At 42.6% G+C, this 12,089-nt stretch overlaps 1 protein-coding gene across 1 annotated transcript in view; it reads right to left on the bottom strand.

The window, feature by feature from the left end:
• Nucleotides 1–12,089, bottom strand: part of LOC126175812 (protein Skeletor, isoforms B/C) — an 81,006-nt gene that overhangs the window by 37,784 nt on the left and 31,133 nt on the right. The window contains exon 7 of the mRNA XM_049922800.1: nt 11,319–11,455. Coding sequence (XP_049778757.1) covers nt 11,319–11,455 — 137 coding nt within the window. The remainder of the gene's footprint in view (nt 1–11,318; nt 11,456–12,089) is intronic.

Raw genomic sequence — 12,089 nt, 5'->3', positions numbered from 1 at the left:
GACCAGAAACTGCCGGGAAGCAGCGTCGAGAGGAAGTTGATGATAAGCTTCTGACAGGTCAATTTTAGAAAAATACTGGCCTCCAGCAAGTTTAGTGAACAGTTCTTCAGGACGGGGCATAAGGTAAGTGTCGATGAGGCATTGAGCATTTACAGTGGCTTTGAAATCGCCACAGAGACGAATATCACCATTTGGCTTAGCAACTACAACGACAGGAGAGGACCACTCACTCACTGGAAGTGACAGGAAGCAAGACCCCTGAAGCAGTGAGACGATCCAACTCCCGTTTTACCCGATCACGAAGGGCCACAGGAATGGGCCGAGCCCAAAAAAACTCAGGCCGAGCAGTGGGTTTGAGCGTGATATGAGCTTCAAAGTCGTTTGCACGGCCTAGCCCAGCAGAAAAAAGGGATGGAAATGTCGTCGACAAGGAATCCAGTTGAGCATAAGGAATAGCATCAGAGACAATATTGACAGAGTCATCTATGGAGAACCCAAAAACGCGAAAGGCATCGAAACCAAAAAGATTTTCTGCGTTGCTCTGGTCGACCACAAATATGGGAACAGTGCGAACAACGGATTTGTAAGATACCTCAGCATTAAACTGTCCCAAGAGACAAATCTTCTGTTTATTGTACATTCGTAATTGCCGAGTGACAGGGGACAGGAGTGGAGAACCCAGCTGAAGATACGTCTGAGAATTAATTATAGTGGCAGCAGAACCGGTATCCACTTGCATGTGAACATCTTGACCAAGGATTTGGACAGTGAGGAATAACTTCCCGGAAAGGGAAGAAGTGCAATTGACAGACAACACAGGATCAGAATCAGCGTCATGTTCATGAACATCATGTATGCGGTCGGATTTGCAAACGGAAGACACATGACCTTTCTTTTTGCAGTTGTGACACACAGCCCAACGTCGGGGACAATCCTCGCGTGAATGTTTCGTAAAACACCGCGGACATGAAGGAAGTTGCCGGGGGTTTTGCTGCAGTTTCTAGGCCGAGGCTGCGTGTGGGAGCGCACTGCGGCCACGTCAGCCGGCGGGGACGCGTCACATGCGTCGTCAACAGCGCACAGAGGTTGTATTTCCCCGACACCACCCCACGCCTCTATTTGCGCCCCAGCGGCGCGAGAAATTTCAAAAGACTGCGCAATGGAGATAACTTCATCTAGAGTCGGATTCGCCAACTGAAGGGCACGTTGCCGAACTTCTTTGTCGGGCGCCGACCGGATAATAGCATCCCGTACCATGGAATCGGCATAGGATTCTTTGTGAACGTCAGTAACAAATTGACACTTTCGACTGAGGCCGTGAAGTTCCGCAGCCCAAGCGCGATAGGATTGATTTGGTTGTTTTTGACAATGATAAAAGGCAACACGAGAGGCTACCACATGCGTTTGCTTTTGAAAATAAACAAACAGAAGTGAGCACATTTCAGCAAAGGACAAAGACGCAGGATCCTTCAAAGGAGCCAATTGCGACAACAACCGATACATATGAGGTGAAATCCAGGAAAGGAACAGAGACTTACATGGTTGTTCGTCCGTGACATGAAATGTCAAGAAGTGCTGTCGAAGATGTTTTTCATAATCAGACCAGTCTTCCACCGTCTTGTCGTAAGGAGGAAAAGGAGCTATAGCCAATGACGAGAAACGCCCCGCATTTGACGCCGCGACGAAATCGCGAATCGCCGCTGTTAGAAGCGTTTGCTGTTCAAGGAGATTTTGCAATAGTTGCTCGACAGTAGCTATGGAACCCTGTGAGTCAATGGTGAAAAGGAAAAATCCACTACCTCGTCGCCAATTGTTAGAATTTCAAGTTTAACACATATATTTTGGAACGACACAACAACACATATAAGTCACAGAGAAAGTTGACAAGTAAGACATGTGTACACATTAGCATTCGAATGAGCACTGAGTCCCAGTCTAGCGGCCACTGCTTGGCTGGCCGCTTAGGTGGCGCAGCTGCTGCTTGGCTGGCAGACAGCACCGCACGTAGAGGACGCGCGTAATTGCGCGGCGGCACTTTGAATGATCAGCGAGTCACAACACCTTTCTCTTTTTGCTGTCGACTCCACACACTTATTAGCTACTATATTATGCCACACTCCCTAGCGACGCTAGTCTATGACTTTCCCTTCTGCAAAGAATGCAGAACAGCTTGTCTAGCATCAACTGAGTATTCTTTGTGTTTTGGCATGCTTCTAGTTGTCTCTACAAATAAACAAACACTGCCTCAATGGCTAAGTAACAGTAGTTAATACATACCATGCCACCAAAGCAAATTAGAAAATACTTGCTTGTTTACTAGATATGTAACCACAATGACACATAGCTCTTCATGGAGTGACATACAGTTATATGCATTGTTCTGCTGTGAGTGTTTGCAAACAGTACTGACAACATAACACCACAACTAACAGGTTCTGCTGGACTGACTTTGGGAGTGGGGCAAAAAGTGAGACCTTTGGAAAGGACTGATACTTCTGTGGGGCTAAGCCTTTTGGGGGAAATGTTCGTGACCGTGTTTTGGGTCTGTTTGGATTCTGTGTGGTGGTTGGAGGAAGTTTCAGAGGATGGGATAAATGTAGTAGGTCTGTGAGACAGGGTTTGTCAGGTACGAGGAGATGTGGGGGATGTTTTAGAGGTGGTGGATAGTGGTAGTCCAAGATGGGAGTAGAAAGTGAACAGAGTGGAGAGTCTTTTGAGGTGGCGTTATGCATGCTCCTCTAATACCTCAAGGGCAAGAGTTTCAATGCGTGACGTGAGATTCATAGCAGGAGAATTTTACGAATGGGGAGGAGATATTGCAAGGAGGTTTGGGCCTGATGGATAGGATTTGGCAGGACTTTGTTGGTGAGGGTTGAGGACTCGTGGGATCTGAACAGATGGATGTCACTGTGGAAGGAAGAGTTGCAGCCAGATATGGGTAATTTGATGGTAAGATCATTTGCGGGGATTCCATGAGCCAAGCAATAATGCAGTAACAGTATGTGGGATGGGTTCTGGCTAAGGATAAGGAAACTTTTCTGAACTGATGCAGGTGAAGCTTTTCTGTATTGATGCAGATGGAAGGAGCAAGGATCCATGGTGGAGGATAAAATTCATAAAAATATCTAAACAACATAGAAATACATCCAAAAAATTGGCAAAAATGCACCAAAACACATCAGAAAAATTATAAAAAGGATGAAACGGATGAGGTAGGAGGAAACCAAATGAAATCTGAGGGAGTAGGCTGGTAGTGATACACAAAAACCAACTGACACTGACGTGAAAACACAATGAGATCAAAGACAAAATAAATAAAAGATTGTAACGTGGGTTGCAGTTGTCTGGGTGGGTAAGTGTGAGAAAGAGGGATGGCAAATGTGACTAGATTAAGTGAAGTTGTTAGGTGTGAACTGTAGTAGGGAGGAAAAGGAGTGGGAGGGGGAGTTGGTAGCATGAGGTACAAGTTCTTGTCACCCAACACCTCCCAAAGTATCACTGTCTGGTCACAGAGGCGCATTCCCCTTGTTACTTCATACCACCCAGCACTGGAGCAACTGAATCACATTCTGCACCAGGGTTTCAACTACCTGTCGCCGTGCCGTGACCGTGACATGAGGAATGTCCTACTCAGTATCCTTCCGACCCCTCCCACAGTGCTATTTGGCCACCTACTGAACCTAAACCATATCGTTGTCCTTCCCCACACAAGCCCTGCTCCCAGCCGCTTACCTCATGGCTCACATCCCTGTAATAGACCTAGATGTGAGACCTATCCCACCACCACCACCTACTCCAGTCTGGTCACGAGCATCACCTATCCCATCAAAGGCAGGGCAACCTGTAAAACAAGTCAAGTGATCTACAAGCTAAGCTGGAACCACTGTTCTTCATTCTACATTGGTATGACAACCAACAAGCTGTCTGATGTGAATTTTAAAATTTTCCCGCCATGGGTAGCCCCCTGTCTCCTTTGGTCGCCAACCTTTTTATGGAGGATTTTGAAGAGAGAGCGCTTGAATCAGCTACCCTGAAGCCAACAGTTTTTTGGCGGTATGTGGATGACACTTTCATAGTGTGGCCTCATGGAGAAGATAAATTAATGGAGTTTCTACATCACCTCAACTCCATTCATAGCAACATCCTGTTCACCATGGAAATAGAGAAAGATGGTTATTTGCCTTTCTTGGATGTCCTGGTTCGAAGGAAGAATGATGGTTCTCTATAGCATTCAGTTTACTGGAAACCCACTCATACTGATTTGTACAGCGGCTACCAGCTGGACAGTGCATGGAATCCCATCATCTCCACGATTTGCTCAAATCGAAAACGACAGAGTGAGTCGACGGCCGTGGCAAACAGCAACGCAGAGGGCAACTAAGTTCCGCTATTCCACCAGCGAGGGCGCTGCCGGCAGGCAGTGTTGGTTCAACTATCAAGTTTTCGACGCATGCGCAGAATAGTTACAGTACACTACATATTGCGGAGCGGAGGACATTATCACCAGTCTGCGACGGCTCACCTGAAGATGACTGGCAGGTGCCCAGTTGAAATATCGTGCGAAGTATTGAACGACGACTGGCTGCAAGCCCGAAATTTGTTTGAACAACAAGCTGCCTGTTCACACAACTGACCACTGACAAACTGAGGCCAAGAAACAGCTTCACCACCCAGTTGCTGAGCACACTGCCCAACACAACATTCTTCACTTCAATGACTGCTTCACAGCATGTGCCATCTGGATCCTTCCCACCAACACCAGCTTTTCTGAAATGCACAGATGGGAACTCACCCTGCAATATACCCCACGTTCCTGTAACCCTCGTGGCCTCAACCTTTGATAGTCTTTTCCTTTGCCCACCTATCCCCTGCCCTGTTCCCATTCCAGCTCTACACAGTCCCCTATTCCACCAATACACCGACAGTTTTTTTACTTCTCTCCTTTCCCACTGCCCCCCCCCTCCCCCCTTCCGTCCATCTAACCTCCCGACTGCAAGGAGCTACCCTATCCTCTCCCACCACCTCCCTGTACACTCCCACAAGGAGCACTTAACTGTACCCCACACACCTACCCTGCTACTGCTCCCACTCCCCGCCTACTCATTATCCCCACCACCCAGTTTGCTTGTCCTATCATGCACTGCCGCTTGCAGTCTGGCCTTGGCTGCCAAAAGCTGGTCATGTATGTGTGATTTGTGTTTGCCTGTGTGTGTGTGTGTGTGTGTGTGTGTGTTGTCTAATTCTGATGAAGGCCTTTTTGGCCGAAAGCTTACTTGCTGACAGTCTTTTGTTGTGCCTGTCTGTGACTATTCAGCATCTCCGCTATATGGTGAGTAGCAACTATCCTTTTCATAATATTGTCATTATTTATAGGAATATATTTGAAATAAAATCTCACTTAACAACTGCAAAGAAGTAATCACTTGATACACTTAAAATAACTCCACTATACAGTGTGAGTCACGTAAGAAGTAACACCCCTTTTTCTTTGTGAATGGTTCCAGATATCGAAATGAGGTTTTCAGCAAATGATACTGTGCTAATGGTACATACTTTAGTGTGTGATAATAAGTCTGAACTCTTGTCTTGATCAAGTTATTGAAGCAAGTATGATTTTTTTGTAATGGAAAAATAAACTTTTTTAATGTAATCCATAAGTGCTTGAAAATATGAATTCATTATTATAATACTTGTTAATTCTGAGGTTGAAACTCCTTAAAATGCAATCTGAGAAATTCAGAATGAGATTTTCACTCTGCAGCGGAGTGTGCGCTTATATGAAACTTCCTAGCAGATTAAAACTGTGTGCCGGACCGAGACTCAAACTCGGGACTTTTGAATTTCGCGGGCAAGTGCTCTACCTGCTAAGCTACCCAAGCACAACTCACACCCTGTGCTCACAGCTTTACTTGGCAAAAGTAAAGCTGTGAGAACGGGGTGTGAGTTGTGCTTGGGTAGCCCAGTTGGTAGAGCACTTGCCCGTGAATGGCAAAGGTCCCGAGTTTGAGTCTTGGTCCGGCACACAGTTTTAATCTGCCAGGAAATTTCAATCTGAGAAATATTCTAAAATTGAAAGGCAAGTCAGTTGGAATTGGATATTGTGTTGTAAACATGCTCATGCCATGCTACATTGTTGTATGAAGCCTTTCAACTGTTTACTTTTCTGCACTCCAAAACTAGCAGTAACTGTGTCACCTATCAGTAAGTCATTTCTGCCTGAACATCCTTTGCATGCAAACGTGTACACCAATGAGAAGTTATTCATACTATTTTTATTCAGCAAATGTCAAAGAAATGTTGTCAAAGCTGTAAAGTGGTATAGGGATGTCTACCCTGATCGTCACGATCCCCTGTGCCAGGGAACTGCCCAGATTACACACATCAATAAAGTTTTGCACCATGCCGGTTCCCAGAACTCCTGAAGATAGAGACTGATTGTGGATATTGTACCACAGACACAGTTTCTTTGACTGTTCAGAGATGTCACTAAACCTGCCCAAAGATGTAAACAACCATGCATGAGCAGCAACTATTACATGGAGGGGGTCCGACAACCAATCAGTTCTAGTCATTCCACCTGGAAGGAGGTACAGGGCTCATGTTGTCTGTAGTTCAACCATGCCTAGATGGTCAATACCCCAGTTCGATCGCATTCGCATTATTACTTTGTGCCAGGAAGGGCTCTCAACAAGGGAAGTGTCCAGGTGTCTTGGAGTGAACCAAAGTGATATTGTTCGGACATGAAGGAGATACAGAGAGACAGGAACTGTCGATGACATGACCGCCACCTACGGATTATGCCTCAGAGGAACTCTGACAGCAACGCCACCATGTTGAATAATGCTTTTCGTGCAGCCACAGGACATTGTGTTACAACTCAAACTGTGCGCAATAGGCTGCATGATACGCAACTTCACCCCTGACGTCCATGGCAAGCTCCGTCTTTGCAACCATGACACCATGCAGTGCAGTACAGATGGGCCCAACAACATGCAGAATGGATCGCTCTGGATTGGGATCACGTTATTTTCACCGATGAGTGTCGCATATTTCTTCAACCAGACAATCATCGGAGACGTGTCTGGAGGCAACCTGGTCAGGCTGACTGCCTTATGCCTTGTCCAGCAAGTGCAGCGAGGTAGAGGTTCCCTTATGTTTTGGGGTGGCATTATGTGGGGCCGACGTACGCCACTCGTGGTCATGGAAGGCGCTGTAACAGCTGTACAACACGTGAATGCCATCCTCTGAACAATAGTGCAATCATATCGGAAACATATTGGCAAGGTATTTGTCTTCATGGACAACAATTTGCGCCTCTGTCATGCACACCTTGTGAATGACTTCCTTCAAGATAATGAAATCCCTTAACTTAAGCGGCCAGTATGTTCTCCAGACATGAACCCTATTGAACATGCCTGAGATAGATTGGAAAGGGCTGTTTATGGATGACATGACCAACCAACCCTTCTAAGGTATCTACGCCGAATCACCGTTGAGGAGTGGGACAATCTGGACCAACAGTGCCTTGATGAACTTGTGGAATGTATGCCATGGTAAATACAGGCATGCATCATGCAAGAGGACATGCTACTGGGTATTAGAGGTACTGGTGTGTACAGTAATCTGGACCACCACCTCTGAAGGTCTCCTGTATGGTGGTACAACATACAATGTGTGGTTTTCATGGGCAATAAAAAGGGTGGAAATGATGTTTATGTTGATCTCTATTCCAATTTTCTGTACAGGTTCCAGAACTCTTGGAACCGTGGTGATGCAAAACTTTTTTTGATGCGTGTATTAAATCACTAATGTGAACAGGCAGCTTCAACATCAGAGGATGAGAATGAAAACTGCAACTGACAGAGCACACGAAGAAGTTGTGGCTATGGTACTTATTAGTCCACTTGATGGCATAAAATGTATTGCCAAAGAATGTGGGATCAGTCAGACAATTGTCATTCACAGGTCCCCTGATCTGACTTCTCTTGATTTCTTTCTATGGGGAGCACTGAAAAATGCAGTCTACCATCAAGCGTCTATCCCCCCCCCCCCCCCTACACCAGGAAGTATGCGCCATTGAATCGTCATAGCATGCAACAGTATATCATCCAATTTACTTTCATCTGTTCATCTATGTCTTGAACAGTGATTTCAAATATGCTTTGCAGTCGATGGTATACAATTGGAGCATATGCTTGAGTAAAGTGTAAAACTACATTTCCTTAAGAAAAGCATTTATTTTGAAGGTGACATGTCATCGGTTATTTTGAATAAAATATTTTCTTAGTTTATTTAAAGTGAATTCCACCTAATTAAAATTTTGAATAGTGTCTATAGACATATTTGTTCACCAGCACATGTTTTACTTTTAAGAAGCATTCAGGCATCTCCAACAAAGGGAGGTAAGGTATTATTATTACTATTATTAGCCACGAAGCTCCCAGACTGGAAGACACTAAGTAGTTATTACTATTACTATTATTTTAAATCTAACAAAGCCAATAAACTAGTTTTATTTTCTGTGAATAAGGCTATCAGCAGTAAGCATGAATGACCGACATTTTTGTTTTGGCTTTTAAAAGCAAGCAGCAACTTGGACAGTTTAAATGGAAAACTGACTGATGAAACTATAGCTGTTTCCACAAAAACCTGGATACATACACACATTATAAATTGTTTTTCTAAGCCCCATCTGATGCACCAGAAACTAGCATATGCTGTAGATCCATACACAAAAATCATAGTTAACCCTTTATGTATGCCATATAGGTAATTAGATTTTTCTTATTAGTGTAATAAGTATAACACCTATATGAAATACCCTGTAGTTGCTTATTGTGGCATAGTGTGATAAAGCTGAAGGGGAATCGCCTGCTCACCCTTCATTTTGCAGACCTATGAAGGAGGGAACTGCATGAAAAATCTGGTGTTGTATCTTCCCTTGTGCTTCTAACCTCATGCCCCACCTTTCCACAATGTTTCACCCCTACAAAACAATTATCCCTTAATATGATTCTACTGCACTTAAATGTGGTAAACACATTTAATATTTTTTCTTCTTAGACAACTTTGTTTAACAATAAACATCAATTTTATACCATTAAAATACTATTTTTAATAATATGTGACTTTTTCCATCCTATGCAACATGGAAACTATTAGTCCTAGAGAATAAATGAATAAGACATTTTTGTACTAAATTTAATACAGTTTAATTTTGTACTGGGAAACATCTTTGATACATGCAGTGGCTTTCAAGATATTCAAGAAAAACCTAATAATGTGACCCTTACATGTATCCCCTGTCTCCCCCAGACCCACACTCACATAGATTCTGTCCACATGGGTTTTTAGTATGTTGCTGATGACACTCCACTCTACCACTGTACAAAACTTTACAATTACACAAAATTCTTCCCCCAATTAGTGCTGGGCTATAACAGCACATTTTCTCATCGAATGCATACCATGATTTATACTTAACTATGTTCAATATATCTCTCTCCCTCTCTGAAACACACGCACATCACACTGCTACACATTCAGAAATTCTTCTATGGAGCTGAAGAAGCTGTCAAGTAGATATGATTTCAGTTTCTGTTTGAAGTTTATTGTTTATCATATATTAAATTCTTTATACTGCCGAACCCTACGTGTTCACACCTTGACCCAATGGCATCGGCAATTACAAGTGCAGTGGGCATGAGACCATTGAGATTTGACCATTGATCAAGGGAAACATGTCGGCTCTTTGGGTGAATCACATTTTTGCTACAATATGTCAATAGCCGTCTCCACAAACACTATCACTGAGGTGAATGGTAGCTCAAAACGTGCAGCACGCCACGGACGTAGGTTGGTGGACACAGTATTATGCTATCGGAGACATTGTCCTGTGTTTGCACGGGGCCTGTGGTAGTAATGAATGATGCACTGACAGCTGCGAATCACCTCCACCCATCACACTTGTTGTTTACTTCGACGACGATGTCATCTTTCAGCAGTATAATTGTCTGTGTCTGGGAGCCAGAACCGTCCTACAGTGGTTCGAGGAGCATTACAGTGAACTCAATTTGATGTTTCAGTAACCAAATTTGCCAGACGTAAATCCTGTAGAACCCACCTGGGTCGCTGTCAGGCGCTATCATTGCGTAAGCAAATCAGCAGTTCATTATTTACATGAGTTATATGACCTGTGCACAGACATCTAATCCCACACATCTCTACAAACCTACCAACAACTTGTTGGATCCCTGATACACACTATCAGTAAGGTACTTCTCTCCAAAGAAAGACAAACAATCTCTTAAGCAGGTGTTCATAATGTTTTGGCTCATCAGTGTATTTGATGAAAAATCACTTATACAGAGCACCAAAAAGAGCACACCTTGCAGTGATAATTTCTTGTTCTGTAGATATTATTTCATTGTGTATGTGGTATATATGCCCTGAGTTTCTTAATGGAACAATCTACCTACTTTTACTTCACTTGGATGAAAACCAGTTACCAGCATGATTTCTGATACAATAATATTTTAAATTCTCTAGAACTGTCTATGGGATAATAATAAACAAGCACAATTACTCAGAAGCAAATTCCAATTAAATAGAAGAGTTGTTCATTTTAATTAATATTTCGTATTATTTTCTCCTCTGTTCATCCAAATAAATGAAAGTGCTATCAAAAGAACAAGAATGATCAAAAGACATGACCAACCTTTTAAATGACAGATTATACTAGTCATTGATGGTTTTTGCTAAATACACGAGTAACTATGACTCTTCTAGAAATAAGTTCACAGGTATACAGTTCAGATCTTCATGATGAACAAGCATAGTATTTGAACATGAACTGTTTCTCAACATTCCTGATAATGGAATTTTGGTCATTTGCAGAAATAATGTACCAACTAGGAACTGAGATCCAGCCATATGTCCATGAATTAATTTCTGTAATGAGCAACTGCCACTGTATTGACTAAAAATGAACACAGCAGAAAGTAAATAGATGTGACCACATGTTTATCATGAACTGAGAACACTAAGATTGGCAAATTCATCATTACTTCATTACTTTAGATAAATACACAATGGTGTTATTTTTCTCTTGATCTACAATTTCTGATTTCATTAACTACAGATAATTGGCACCTGAGACTAATTTGGCACCTGAGACTAATGTCATGTATTTCTTCTTCTTCATACAAAGATAATTTTTGGCAGCATGAATAAAATGTTTTAACCTTATCAATGAATGGTACTAAAATATTAGCACACTTATACAGAGTTAAAAATTGCCAGTAAACTAAAGAACTTACAGGAGACTGTGCAGTAATGTTGTAATCATCAGCATGACCGAGGTAAGTTTCAACATATGTCACTGCAACATCAGAATTTATCATCTGACTTCTGTCGGTAGAGCCACTAAGTCCAAAAGCCATATATTCATCTTCAGCTGTGAGAAACAAAAACAACACATTTCCTTAGATGTGTATTAATTATTGTAGGTGAATACAGCTGTGCAATATCAGTAAGTGCATTGTCAGTGAAAAAGGCCACAAGCTTATGCCCTACCATGCCACCCCTACTGATGGTACCATGGCAATGTACACTAAAGTAATGGACTCTTTCTTTCATATAATAAGAAAGTCGGGGCTAAAGGCAGACAGGCATCCTGTTTCATATTTACAGACTAAGGGCAGTAGGTTGTTTTGAACCAGTCCATGTTACTGATAACAGATTACTCACTAGATTAAGCACATGTGATTTAATTTTGAATACCTCACATCTTTAGCAGTAGGCTTCATTTTGTAACACCACATATCCCTCTGATGGCTTGTTGCTGAACTGTGAAACAGCTTAATTACTCAACAATGCAGAAGTGTTTGTATTAAATAGATCTGGACTTTGCCAGTTCAGTACATGGACAGCTAATGGTGCTTTGTGCTGAGTTACATATATGCTGTGTTTGAAACATTGGATGAAAACAGCGGCCAAGTAGTATAAAAGGAGTAGTGGCTCTCTTCAAAGTGGCTGTTTTTCTTCTAGTATACACATATAAAATAATTCCCATGATTATCAGTATCAAC

Source organism: Schistocerca cancellata, chromosome 3 (assembly GCF_023864275.1).
Source record: "Schistocerca cancellata isolate TAMUIC-IGC-003103 chromosome 3, iqSchCanc2.1, whole genome shotgun sequence".
Lineage (NCBI taxonomy): Eukaryota > Metazoa > Arthropoda > Insecta > Orthoptera > Acrididae > Schistocerca > Schistocerca cancellata.
The sequence above is the reverse complement of the archived record's forward strand: the minus strand, read 5'-3'. Positions and strand labels throughout refer to the sequence as shown.